The sequence below is a fragment of the Myodes glareolus genome, chromosome 20 (genome assembly GCF_982192425.1).
Source record: "Myodes glareolus chromosome 20, mMyoGla1.1, whole genome shotgun sequence".
In the NCBI taxonomy this organism is placed as follows: domain Eukaryota; kingdom Metazoa; phylum Chordata; class Mammalia; order Rodentia; family Cricetidae; genus Myodes; species Myodes glareolus.
Window position 1 is genome coordinate 10,454,022 of NC_142045.1, and position 14,595 is coordinate 10,468,616.

Sequence of the window (14,595 nt, forward strand, 5' to 3'; positions counted from 1 at the left end):
CTTAATTCCTGATCTATAGCTGTGCCGCAAGAGCATCCATAGAAGAAAAAAAAATTGTTTTGTTTGGGGTTTATCTCAGCTCAGTTTGCTGCTAACAGCTTTGACCAGGTCAGAGTTCGGCCAGTGTCCGTATATGTATGTGGAGAGTTTTCAAGGCAGAGGAACAAGATGTTTAGAGGAAATGGACCTGTGTGTGCTCTCAGAAACTTTTCTTGCTGCCTGCTTCTCTCTCTCTCTCTCTCTCTCTCTCTCTCTCTCTCTCTCTCTGTGTGTGTGTGTGTGTGTGTGTGTGTGTGTGTGTAAAGATATTAAGATTTTCAGAAAAGGGAATCAAGAGAAGAGAGAGGGAGGGGTGGAGGGATAAAGGAAGGAAGGGAAGGAGGGAGGGAGGGACAACGAGAGCGAGAGAGAGAGAGAGAACTGCCTTCTAGCTGCTAAGACAGCGGACAGAAATAGCACAGCCACCGTGAGCCGTGTGCGACTCATTGTATCCAAGACCACATTTTATCTACGTTCATTAATCAGTTGCACAGAAAGAAGGAAATGACATCTGGTCCATTCTTCTTCTGCGTCTTCATTATTGGGAACTACTGTGAGTATGCTCAGCATCTAATTTTATGTGCCTTAGTGTTTTGTGAAATAATCACAAGTGCAAATGTTCCTTCCTTACACGTACGCTGTGAAGCTAAAATGCATGCTCTGATAAAACTGCAGTCTTACTTTAGAGTCATTCTGCTTAGTAGATTTCTGGTGTTTGTCCTAGAATATCCTGCCATAATCAAAAGTTAAGCAAAATTGGCATGTTTTAAGCCCATGATTAATATCAGACAACTTTTATAATTGATAAGTAGTCTTTTAATATTGAAAAACGACTCTGTAGATTCTGTGCAAGGAGCATGTCCATTGAGAGGTCCCTGGGAGTTCCTGATATTGGCTCCTTTCTGTGTGGTTGTCGTGCGTTGTCATCCCTAATGTGCTTCCTGAGGTTTGCGTCCACACAGGGATGCAGCCATGTAACCCTTCTGCCAGGTTTTGCACGGGTCCTTGAAAGAAAAACAAGAGAAAGAAAAAGCAGTGAAAAACATGGATAGCCAAGAAAATAAAAAGTCATTCTGCTTGTAATAGAATGGCAATCTTCCTGGGTGTGTGTAGCCATAGGTCTTTTTTACAATTCTAGGGAAAGGACTGCTGTGCATTATGTCTCATTAAACTGTCATGTCTGGGTTAAGAAAACGTTTATGTGTGCTCAAACAATAAAATAATTCAAACCTGGTACAGAATGAAAGTTTCTGAGTCCCCCTCATACCTTAGGATTGTGAGGGTGTAAGCATCACCAAATTTAAAACACAAGCATGTTTATATTCTTCTGGCTCTCAAAGTCTACAAAAAGTTTTGTTTATACTAAGATATTCTACTTAATTTCTCAAGATAGCCTTCCATCTTACATCTCTTAATTCTGACAGCATATAGTATACTTTGATGATTTTTTTTCTTCCTTTTCTCCACAGTACAACTAATCTAAACAATCAAAGATGGAGATGGTTTCAAAACCAGAGGGATGTCTAGGAATCCCTGGGAATATTCTGCTCTTGTTTTTCTCTACCTCAGTCTTAATTATGACATTCCCACGTGTAACTACAGTAAGAAAACCTCAGACTTCTTATCACTAAAAGACTGGATCTCTCTAATTATAACCCACTACTTAATGGATCAGGGCTACACACGCACACGCGCTTGCGCGCACACACACACACACACACAAACACACACGTGAGCTGTGCCCAAGCTTTTGACATTTGCAACAGGAGTCCCTTGAAATGAAAGATCAATTTTAGCATTTTCTATTCCATTTGAAGGAAATGCATGGATTAAGAGACCCAAAGAAATCCTCCTAGAACAGGTGTTCTATCATGAAGAATTTCGGATGTATAAAAGGTGTTCAGGACAGGCTAAGAAAGAATTTGGGCTGGTGTGGTACTAAAGACATTCCAGGCTATTAAAATGCTCCATGTGAACATTCTTTGGTTAATAAATTATATTTATGAGCAAAATGCTGAAAGGGATAAAGATGATGGCAATGTCAGAACCCTCCATCCTTTTACATTTAAGTTCTCTTAGGTTTAAAAAAAACAAAGACCAGTGTAAGTTGTTGCACAGTCGCAAACTTCAAATTCTCCCCATTCCATGCTTTCCCTGGGGATGAGGGAACCATGGGGATACAGAGATGAGGAGTGGGATTCTAGGCTGCTCGTGCTATCTGAATAACTGGGAGACCTTGGCAGAAACCCCACACTAGTAACCACAGTAAACTCAGCCCACCGTTCTTGTAGTCCGTCATTCAACTCCAACTGAGGGGGACGTTCTGTGCACACAGAAAGGACATGAGCCAAGGTGATCATCACTAGCAGATCAGGGCAGGCTCCTAACCCTCTGCTGCTGTCCTGAACTGTGGATTGTTTATTCTGCTTGCTGGGCTTGCTGGGCTTGCCTGGTTCGGCTTTGTTAGTTGCTGTGTTGTGTTGATCCAGTCCTCTGGTGCTTCGGAAAGGTAATGTGATAGCATGGAAGACACCATCCTAACATGTTCAGCTACACTGCCATGTACTGTTTTACTATTCTCAGCCATTAATTTACCATCTTTGAACCTTAGTTTGTAAAACGGCAATCAAATGCTTTATGGGATCTACTTTCCAGGACCTTGTATTCAGCGTTTGCTAGAAAAAAAAAATTAAGTCTTCACAATAACAATTATCTAGAAACAATTCAGTAAGACCCAGGGACATTTCGTGCCTTGTCACAAGACTCACACTAATAATACCAAGAGTTGAGTGATTTGGGTTGGTGCTCTTCCTTCTGGACAATGATTGTCCACAGCAGGGGTGGCACAGATAATTGGGCCTTGAAAACAGCAAAATTTCCTATAGATGGAAAGAGCTCTTGGCCACGTTTAATGAAAAAGCCCAATTGAATGCCAGCTGCTTTAAGAAGCAATAAGATAAAGTGTTACTAAAACTTCAGCCTTGCCGAAGATTTCAGCACATTAACCCAGTGCTGCTCAGTGACACACACAGCAGCTAAGATGGGCTCAGGAAAGCCAGGCTTTTATCTTTCAGTCCTCTGTCCATGTTCTATGAATCGTAATAAACCAAAGTTAATCTCTAGTGTGATGCGAGCTTAGCTATGTGAGACTGTGGCATCAAAGGAAGCCGAGCAAAGGGCCCGTGGGATCACACTGTGACATTTTTTTTTTAAGTTCTTGTGAGTCTACAGTTACTTCAAAATTACAATTTTTTTTAAAAAAAATCTCAGAATGTGCTTTATCATAAATCCTTATCAGAGATATTTTTAGTATTAAACAATATCATCAAGCAAAATAGTCATTGTACATGATACTTTAAGGAGGCAGAAAATAAGATAGGAGAAAGCAGGGGGCTTTGAAACAAGCCTGAATCATTTTTAGAATTCTTCTTCTTCTTCTTCTTCTTCTTCTTCTTCTTCTTCTTCTTCTTCTTCTTCTTCTTCTTCTTCTTCTTCTTCTTCTTCTTCTTCTTCTCCTTCTCCTCCTCCTCCTCCTCCTCCTCTTCCTCCTCTTCTTCCTCCTCCTCCTCCTCCTCCTCCTTCTCTTCCCTCCTCCTCCCTCTTCTTCTTCGAGACAGGGTTTCTCCTTGTTACACTGGCTGTCTTAGAACTCGCTCTGTAGACCAGGCTCTGGCTCCAGAGTGCTGGGGTTAAAGGCGTGTGACACCACCACTAGGCCACCTTAGAATTTCTAAAGGACTAGCCCAGATGTTGAGGGCTTCAGCTACAGAACCCCAAGGAGACCTAGCAGACTGTCTGACCTTGGCCCTGGACCCTATACCAGTTTAACTTCTTAGCAACTCTCTAAGAAGAAAAGAAAGGCAAAGACAGACATCCCATGAAAGGCCGTAAACTTGATGAAGACATTCAAAAAGACCCACACTGACTGACATACTTATCCATGTCCAAACATGGGAGAATAAGTTTACCAATGCACAGACTACAGGATATCTAGTGTTCCTAGTCAAGTCTGTAAAGGTAGCCACAATTTTGTGCTATTCTTCCTCTGAATTTGGACTCACATTTTTAAGTTTCTAGCACATAAGGAATTAATAAATCTATGTAAATGCATTACCACCCGAATAGAAGGAAACAAATTACGTTTGTGAAACAAATAGGCATTCAAGCTTAATTTCATACCTCAGAACAAACTTTTTCAACAGCCTGGGGGTGGGTGCTTTAGTTAAGTTTGGTCTTTTGCATGTAGGAAAAAGTTGTTAGCATTTAAATAACTTAATTCCAAACTTTACAGTGATTGTTTTTATATTTTCCATTTACTGTGAGCTTTCCAAGAACCAGGAACCACGTTAAATGTTCACAAATGTCTCATGTTCCCCCATGACTTAGGAGATGTTCCTACCTTAACATGGAAAACAGACAATAAGCACTGCTCTGTAGCACATCCTTGGCTCCGCTTTCCAAAAAGTGCCGCCAAAGAGATTTGCATCCAACTCTGTTAACAATGCCCTGCCAGTAAAGCCTAATTTGGTCCCAATATTTCTAAAATTATAGTATCTTAGAACTTAAAGGTACTGGGAAGACACCCTGATTGGGCTCACTTGCTTTCGTACAAATTACATAGCACCCACTTCAAAATCTGAGCAACCCCAGGTCTCAAAACCATAAATACAGGTGTTCTACCAGACAGGGCGAGGCCAGGCAGTGGAACTCCTTTGCCCTCAGTGTCCATATACGTCTTCTTATGGACGGGTGAGGCTCCATGTACCAGCTAACACATACCAACAACCAGAGGATTAGGGTACAGATGTGAGCTACTTGTATCTATAGAAAACACTTTTGTATCCAACCGTGTAGCAAATGCCACTAAATATCAGCTTAGTTCCTGTGTCAACTCCCTCCTCCCTCCTCCGTGACTATGTCCTCCCTCACTAGCTCTGCTGCCCAGGGAGTGCCTCTCTTATCTGATGGAGAGAGATCCAAAGCCACCTGGCACTGTTCAGTTCTACAGGTCCAGACATTGGCCCAGTCAGAACACCCTGAGTCCACCCTTGACACCAAGACCCCTTTCCGTCTTTGCTAAAGCAACAGGAAGTTAGGAAGACTTCAGACTTAGGTCTTCATCTCCAACCCCATAAACGAATACACAAACAAAAAAATTAAGTAACAAGAAGAGGACAGTACAGAGTAAACGCTCCTGTAATTTGTGTTAGGAAATGGTTTTTCCTGTTAAATTGTTGTGTTCTACAGTGTCGGGTTCGTTGCTTCTTGGATTTCATTTTATAATTGATTCAATATTTACCTGAATTAACTGGGGTCTCTCATGACTTAAATCTTCTATTATAATGAATATATCTTTTGGAAATAATCAAAAATTCTCTGAGTGTTTTTCATGGAGAAGAGGGCTCGCTCTCAGAGCTTTCACTGGCTGTTCTGGGTCACATGGCACCACCAACTCTGGCTGTGGTGTCTTTCCTTTCTGCCTGTCTCTCAGTGTGGTTCTTCCAGGGCTCCCCGAATCCTGTCTCAGGAACAAGAGCGTTCATTCAGTGTAGACCCCGACCTCGGCCTCTTCCCAAAGTCAGCTCCAGGTCCACCTTTAGTCAAGGTGCCCAGGGAAAGCCCAAATGTCACCCTCATGATTAACTACAAAAGGGGGCAGCAGAGGTTCTGGCAAATTCTTCAATGGTAAAATTTGCTATTTTTTAAAAAAGGTAGTTGACATTTTAAGTAATTTGATGTTTCTGTTAGAGGACCCATAGGCTCTTGAGCTCAGAGGTCATGGAATTCTGAGCAATTTTGATGACTGTAACATCTAATTATATAAAGGTCTTCTAAGCATCTTTTCCCTTGGCTCTTATCTAATTCACCTATGGAGAAATAATATGAAGTTTGTTTCTTTTTTTCCTCTCTCTCTCTCTCTCTCTTTCTGCGTGGAGTTGAAACTCAAGTGGATTGCTATTACCTTAGGAAACTCCATAAGTATTTTTAAAAGACATTTCGGCTTTACACAAGTAAAGCTCCTTTGAGTTGGAAGGAAACCTGAAGTTTCAGAAGATGACACCCACGTCTCTGACACGGGAAGACGCTAAGGCTTTTTCCTTTTCTCTTTTTGATTGTGGCTCCCTTCTAACCAACGGCTTTCCAGTTGCACACATAGGTGATAAAGGACAGGAAGTAATAGAAGGGCAGAATATCGCCTAAACATAGAAATAATCTAGACTGACGCTCTTAAATTTAGTATCCACCGAAATGCTGGTCTCAATGCTGTGACTTAGCCCATATGCTACCCAGTATAGCCACTTTTCCTGCACCTGCCTGGTAAATAGAAGTTTCTGGTCTTTCTCACAACCAGCAAGAAAGGTTCTGGTCCCACGTCTCCAGCGCTGTTTGCAGCCAGGCCCTTTGTCAGAGATGGCAGTCTCTGTTCTCCAGTACCCCCAGGTATCAAGTCACTTTCTATTTTTCTCCCTGATTTCTCTTGGAGTGTAGGCATTGAACACCTGTGTATCCTACCTCTCCTTGCCTCTTCCTCGCTGCAGGAAGAATGCCACCTCCCTGCCTTCCTACATGTTCTGGTGCCCTAGAGTTAGGACAAGAGAAACACTGCTGAGACCCAGCATCACCCTACCTACACCGGTCCTATTGCTCCTTCCCCAGCCCAGTTTCTAGAGATGAAGTAATGTGTTTTATTTTATATGCGGAGTGAAAGGTACTTGTGGGAGCAAGCAGTGAGCCCTCACTGTCAGGGAAAACTATCTCAGGCTTTAACAAGCCATGGCTTGCTGCCCTGCTGAGCCTACATTGGTAGACCGTTGTCCGTTTCGACACATCTGGTCTCCCATTCATCACTCAGGGCAAGACTGTCATTGTATGTTAGATTCAGGCATGTCAAAACGCAGCCCATTACCTCTAGCCCCTTCTCACCTGCTTGGGGTTGAGTCTACTGTGTGCTCTGTTCTGCCCTGTTCTCCCTATGCAGAAGCAACAGGTTGTCACGTGTGCTCGTACATTTCCTTTCCCACTGCCAGGAGCCCAGATGTGCGTGTTGAGAGGATCAGACCTGACATCCTATTCCCTTAGTGTTAGTTTCTCCCTTCTGTCTTGTCTTTCCTTAGACCCACCGTGGCTCCTCACATAGTACCCACAGTTCTCCTATCTTGATACCAAATCCTGCTCACCTCTTCTCCTGAGTACTTCCTCCTTGTGAATAGAAACTCCCACAGAAGAGTTGTGTGAGGCATCCTTACAACGGCAGCAACAACAACAAAACAACAACAACACACACACATATACACAAAGAGAGACCTATTTTGTAGTTATCTGGATTCATAGGTGCTGGAGCTGACGTTTTCAGTTATTGAATAAATTGGTTCCAACATCTTTCTCAAACATATGGAAACTATTATCCTACAATTTTCCTTAGCCATGTCCATTTAAACAGATAAATATGACTTCATAGAGTTGAAATTAAAATGTTATGGAATAAAAATGAATACAAACTTACAGACCTTAATAAAAGTGTATGTATCTTGATCTACTGAGAGAGATCAAATAAGCAGTCCTATAATGGTTTCCTGGGCATCTTCACTGAGGTCGCGTATTTCCAATATGTTAATAAAAGCAGTGGATCAAGTTCTGGGGACATCAGGACATCAGGGACTGAGTTCGAGTCTCCGTCCCCGCATCCCTCACAACTCCTGGTCCCTGTCTTTCCTTCACACCCTCTTCTCATCCTTGCTGCTGTTTTATTTGTTGGGACTTCGTTGTTGCTGATGCTTTAATGTATTATCCCAGGGTGGTCTGGACATGCCTGGTGCATTTTGAAGAGTCCAGAAGATTGGCCATTTTTACTTTCTCACTTGTCGCTAATCGGTTGGAAATTGCAAACGGCCTCGTGGTTTATAAATCTTTCTACTTTTTCACACATCTCAAACCTAAAATGACGACACTATCAGATGCGCTTCCCGTCAGCTTCTCCTAGCCTCTGTCAACCGTCTTCTTTGTATAAGGCCCTGCGAGGGAGGAGACCCAGAGAAATGGCCAGTTAGCGCAGTTAAATTTAGATTTTTGTTTTTGCTCTTCTGACTGTCTTACCTGGACCCTGTAAGCTGACAGCACAGTCTAAGTCCTTGGAGAAGAGATGGATCTTATTTTCTGTGTGTTTCAGCAACATTCTGGACAGCTGAACCCACCCCAGCCCTGGCCAGAAGCAATGCAGGAGTGTTTGTCCAGCAAATCAACGTTAATGGGGAAGATGCATACGATTCGTTTGAGTTGCTCTTAGGCACCTGCTTTCAAGTTCCTGTGCCAACATATGTGGCAGGGCCAAAATTATTCTCACTATCCCGCAAGCAGGAAGTGCTTCACACACCAAAATGTAAAAGACAGTCTCAGGTTCCCTTAAAGACTTCATAATCAATGATAGACAAATCGAAATAGATCCAAACTTGGTTTACTAAAGTGCAAACAGAAACACTAAGGCCAGTCAGAGCAGTATCATTTCATCCGCTCAACAATTTCGTTTTAACGCAGTCACAATAAACGCCTGGAGAGGTGAGAAAGGATGGATGAACGGTATGGTATTCATGAAGAAAACTGGACTCTAGCAAGAACGTGAATTATGGAGGGAAGGAAAAAATGAAGAATGGTGGTATTAAGTAAAAATAAATGGTATTTTAGATGGCTTGTAGGCATGGTGAAAGCTCTGAGGTATAAAAGGATTCATGGCAGCTTAGGACCTAGAGCCAAGACAGGCATGAGATCAGGGAATACATACTGGAGGTGATCTTTGAGCAACTGTTATTCCATGTCTTGTGCCAGCATGGTTTGTCACTGCCTTTGAGAAGGGTTACAGAATGTTCACTTTATTATAGCTACTCAGCTCTGTTCTGAACAACTGTGGAAAAAAAAAACTCGTGTATCATAAAATCAGAGAACGTATGACAGTAGGAGCTAAAACCACAAAGCCATAGTCCTTTGAAATCCAGTTGTAGTGAAAGCCTGGGTGAAAGATGAACTCAAGACTTCTCGGTTTATAGCATCAGAGTTTTAACTCTGTCCTAGCGGTGACCAGTGGGCACCAGTGAGTGTGCATGTTAACTGTCATCTCACAAGATTGTCCAAGAGAATCCAGATCTTCGAAGCGTTCACGGTGGTTTGTGTTTATTCGTTTAGAGAGAAGCACCACTACTGGGAAATAAAAATGTGCTTAAATCAAACTCAAATCTTTTTGACTCACAGTCCTACATCATTTTAGATGTCGTTCCTCCATGTTTTCCTATTTTGTTGCTGTCTTACTTACCTCTCTGCTGCCATGAAGAGATACGATGCTCAAGCACAAAAACTGAATTGGGTCTCACAGCTCTGTGGCTTTAGAGTCTGTAGCCGACATGGCAGGGAGCGCAGCAGCAGGCAGGCAGGTGTGGCTAATGCTGGAGCAGTAGCTGAGATCATATACCATGGTCCACAAGTGCAAGGCAGAGAGAGAGTGATCTAGAAAAGGTATGGACTTTTGAAACCTCCAAGAACACCCTCCAGCAAGGCCACGTCTACGACTTCATCCCAAACAGTTCCGCTAAGTGGGGATCAAGCATTCAAACATATGAGCTTATGGGGACCGTTCTCATCCATACCACCACAGTTGACCAAACTAGTTTCATTTGCTTTGGTTACAGCTACCTACTTTGCATATAAATTTTATTTTTAATCCCTTACCCTGGTTTCTGAGGCAGGTATTTTTGTGCTGCTGGGACTAAAATACCTGGAAGACTTGGGAGGAGGCGTGATTTAATTGGCTCGCAAATTCAGGTGGTTCCACCGCAGGTGCTTGGTTCCCTGGGCTTGGGCAGAACACTGTGGCATGGGACTGGGTGTCAGAGTTGTTTCAAGGCATTCTTTCAAACAGCAGGCAGAAACAAGAAGAGAGGGCACCCAGTGTAGATTTTAGTCCTGTGACATGCTTCCTGCAGTCCTGACTCCCCACATTTCCACTGCCTCCCCAAATAGTAGTGACACCCAAGGACCAAACCATAAGAATACAAACCTGGGTAAAGGACATGTCATATTCAAACCATAAAGAAAATAGTGTGTGCATTTCATAATACGTTTTTCCCTTTTTTCCTAGCAACACTATTGACAGTGTTATAAAATAAAATAGCTGAATACAGAAATGTGGCTCTAATTGTGGAAAATTCCTAATCACTGGTGTTATTAACTTTATTATACTAAAAATTTCCAAGGAAGTCCCTAAAGCCATATGATGTGTAATCCATAATTAGAAGGAGCAAAGGATGGTATGCTATGGTAATCTCCTCTGCTTGGAAGCTGAGCTGTCTGATTAGTCACTGCAGAATGTATTCCACTTTAACATTTACGCTGGAGGAAATCATGGCAACCTTTTAATATAAGTTTTAATATTCTTTAGTCCAAGTACTTAAATACACAGACGTGCTCGAACAAAGTCACTTCGCTTTGGTTGTTGGTATGAATTATTGACCTTACTAAAGTTGTAGCACAGTCAGGTACATCATTGAAGGTCTAGTTCAATGACACAGTAATGTCTACTTAAACCACAGAGGGTGGTACATACAGCATTGTCTCTCCAAACACAAGGCTCAGCTTCAGAGAGATTTGTGATCTGGCCTAGGTCACAGGCTCACAAATACTCAGGGTTAGACTCGGGTTTATCTAATTCCCAAGTCAAGCATTTCTGCTCAGCATGCCAACACCAAAGTCATGTTACATAGCTTGTGTGTGGTGTGTTATTTGGGCAGTTATTCCTGTCCACATACACAGATGAACACACTGATCCAGTAATCCGCAGTCCGTTTAGATCTGTGGGGGATTACTTCCCCAGAAGGAGGAAGACACCACACAAATAGCAGTGGTATCGAGTAGTTGAGGGTCCCAGGACAGGGAGGGGCATGGCAGATGTGGGAGATGACAAGAAGTTCAGTAGTTTACGAAAGGCTGAAACAAATGCTTGAAGAAAGCGGGAGAGCATCGTGGCAACCGGGTCGTGAAGGCCTTTGGTTGCCACACTCCGCAACTTAGACTGCATTCAATGAATCCTTTACAAAGTGGTGGGAGGCAATGTATGCCTAAGGAAGTGACTCCTGAGACTTAAAGGAAATGGGCTAGAATGGGAGACGCTGGGAGAATTCCTCAAAGGGGCATGGCTGTTGCAGGGAGTCATCAGAAAAGAAGGGGCCATGACCAACCGATTCAGTTGCTGGTGTTCAAGTTTTTGAAGGATGTCTTTATGTTTCTAATGTATTTTCTCCCAGACATACATATATAAAACACCGAGAATCCATGTGGAACACATTACATAGTATATTTTTAATTGAAAATAGATTCCTTTCTTATACAATATATCCTGGTTACAATTTCCCCTCTCACTCTCCTCCCAGTTCTTCCCCCACCTCTCCTCTCCTCTGGATCCACTCCCTTTCTGTCTCTCATGAGAAAAGAGCAAGTGTCTAAGAGATGACAACCAAACATGACAAAATAAAATAGAATGAGATAAGATAAAGTCTGAGAATAAGGCGAGAGATAAAAGCATTGGAGAAAGCATGGTCAGCAGTGGCTAATTCAATAGTAGACCCAAAATAAAGGCACACAATGGTGCGACACAATCATGTGAGTGCAAAGGCAGGCCACCTCTGTAAGTGTGTTATGTACTCTTTAATCAGTGGGTTCTCTGCAGTAAGGAGCTGGTATTGAGAAAGCGTTTGTGAACAAATGAATCTTTCCTCACCTGTGACGTCACAACAGTAGAAAGCATCATATCTGCAAATAATTTCAGCTACTTAGCTCATAGGACCAAAGCATGACAGCTACAAGAAAATAGTTTTTACTGTACTTTATTAATATTTTGAATAATGGCAGCACTCAGGGTAAGTTTGCGCACAGGTTTTTGTGTCTGTCTGTAGTTCACCAGGAGTTTTCTTTGGGGTGGTTGAGGGTGGGATGGATTTTTCTTTATAGGAGAAAGGATCTGTAAGAGCAGAATGCAAGAAGCCTGAATGTTGACGCTGCACTGTTCACTCTGGACCAGGAACTCCCCACTCCCTCAGCACAGATTTTAATTTCCATAAAAACTGTGTAACTGTAGTCATACTACCTGATTAGTTTGAAAAAAAAAATTCTTAAAATAGGAGAGAATACATCCACTCAGTCTTGCAAACATTAATGTAGCCAAAGGATCCCTGAAAGCGACCCTTTGTGGGTACATTATAAAGCATTGCGTATTGCTTCTGTGTGAGTAGACAAAAATACAGATTCATAAGAAAAAGTCTATACCACTTCAATATACTTCTTAAGATTAGAGACTCACCTTCAGCTGAACTAAGTCAGGCTCTCCTAGTTGGTAAATTTCTTGCTGATATAAAATAAAGACACGCTTGAAAATTGTGGGCAGGATCTCGAAATGACACTTGCCAGGAAATCAGATGTATTCTGGAATTTCAAAATCAGTGAACTAGATAAAATTCACGCTGGCCAGCTAAAGGAATTTCTTAAACGTGGACTACACCGTTTGACCGTCTGTTAGAAACAGTGAACGCTGTTAGAGCTACTTTTCTTTCTCTGTGTTAAAATGCCCTGACCTTCCAGGGGATTAGAGTCAATGATGGCGGAGTGAACACAGCAGGTGGCAGGCAGATGGAGCAGCATTGAGAGCTCTCATCTCATCCAGCAGGAAGCTGAGAGCGCTAACTGGGGATGTCCGGAGTCCTTGGAAACCTCAGAACCCACTGTCTCAGTTACTTTCCTGTTACTGTGAGACACTGTGACCAAGGCAACATGTAGAAGAAAGAGTTCATTTGGGTTTACAGTTTCAAAAAATGAGTCCATGGCCATCCGAACCAGGAACGTGGCAGAGGGTGAGCAGATGTGGGGCTGGAGCACTAGCTAAGAACTTATGTCCTTACCCATAAGCTGAGGCGTGGGGGTGGGGAATGGGGCTGGAGGGAGAGGAAGAGACCACGCACAATCTAACTGGGAATGATGTGGGCTTCTGAAACCTAAAGGCCCACATCTAGTGACACACTTCCTCCAACAAGGCCATGCCCCCCTAATCCTTCCCAAACAGTTCCACTAAGTGGGGTCTGGCTATTCAAATAAATGACCCCATGGCTTCCATTCTCTTTCAAACTACCACACCCACCCACAGTCACACATTTTCTCCAGCAAGGCCACACATCCGAATCTTCCCCAACCAGCTACCAAGCAGGGATCAAGTATTCAGAAGTCTGACGCTTGGGGAGGGGGACATCTCATAACCACCACAAGCACTGCTCCAATTACCGGAATCGAGCTCATCTGGGAAAACTGACTTCTAGTCACGTGATTGATACAATGTACATTCTAAAGTCTAAGTGCAATCACTCTGAGGTTTTTAGCCATTGTTTGGTGACAAGGGTGTTTGTGAGGAATCAGTGCTATCCCCACAGGTGGCTTTACTGAAGAGCTAGCCATGATTTAAAACATTCTGTTTCTTAATCTCTTTCTTGTCTTACTTTCCTTCACCACCTTCTAAAAAAATAAAAAATAAAAAATGTTAAGTTTCCTTAGTCTAATTGTTGATAGACAGAATCTGTGGGCCCTAGAGTTTCCGAGAGGCTGATGAGGGGTGGCATTCTCTGAGGAAACAAGAAACGAGGACTCTTGTCTGACTACAGCAATCTCAAACATCAGGAGTGTTGGCAAACATTGCATCGAGTGGTAGAGGCTGGAGAAAAGGCCCACTTTCTGTGCATATTAAAGATAGCTTCACAGCATCACGACTTTTTGAGTTCTGTCCTAAATGCAGTAACTACAAAACTAGTAATTGTTCGTAGTCTCTTTCCTTCTGCTCTGTGTGTTTAGCACAGTATACCTAGGACCAGTAAAGTCATAAACAATCATTGGGGGGCAACGCTGAAAAGACCCTTCGCCTATAGGAATTTCCTTCTGGCACTTGACAGAAGGCAAGCTCAGTGTCTGAGTCTCATTTCCGGTGGCTGTGATAAGATACCCTGACAACAGCGAGTTCCAGGAGAAAGGGTCTCCTTGGCTCAGGGTTCCAGGTTACAATTGCATGAAAGTCAAAACAGCAGGAAGCAGTGGTCACATTACAAACACAGCCAAAAACAGACCAGCGAATGAATGACCTCATGCTCCCTCTTCTGTTCATTCCGCACGGGGCCAAGCCCAAGAAATAGGACTGCACATATTCAGGATGGGCCTTCCCACCTCAATTCATCCAGTGTAACAATAATGATTACAGGAGAGGTCATAAACTTGAGTGGGAGGACAAAGGAGAATTGGAAGAGGGGAAAAGGTGGGGTGAATATGATGTAAATACAGAAATTCTCGAAAACATTAAGTTTTAAGAAAGAAAATTCCTCCCATCCATGGCCATGAGTCAACCTCCTCATTTAGACTCCCTTCCCAGCTTTATCTAGGTTTTATTGAGCCAAAAATCAAAACTATTCAGCACGCTAATAAATTTCTCAACTGGCAATATGTTCTGAAAAAAATAAACACATGGACTAGGATAGTAACGAGCAAGGA

At 42.7% G+C, this 14,595-nt stretch overlaps 1 protein-coding gene and 1 long non-coding RNA gene across 3 annotated transcripts in view; one reads left to right on the forward strand and one right to left on the reverse strand.

Annotated features, from left to right (window-relative positions):
• The first annotated feature begins 401 nt into the window (after positions 1 to 401).
• The window catches only part of Rxfp1 (relaxin family peptide receptor 1), a 104,008-nt gene continuing 89,814 nt past the window's right edge, over positions 402 to 14,595 (forward strand). For both annotated transcript variants that reach the window (XM_048424760.3, XM_085682505.2), the window contains exon 1: positions 402 to 592. In XM_048424760.3, coding sequence (XP_048280717.3) covers positions 544 to 592 — 49 coding nt within the window. In that variant the 5' untranslated portion in view covers positions 402 to 543. The remainder of the gene's footprint in view (positions 593 to 14,595) is intronic.
• Positions 11,929 to 12,750, reverse strand: LOC125394059 (uncharacterized). Its single transcript, XR_007230069.3, has 3 exons — positions 12,648 to 12,750; positions 12,377 to 12,498; positions 11,929 to 12,037 (listed from the first exon to the last, which is right to left on the reverse strand). It is a non-coding gene; the product is annotated as an uncharacterized LOC125394059 (long non-coding RNA).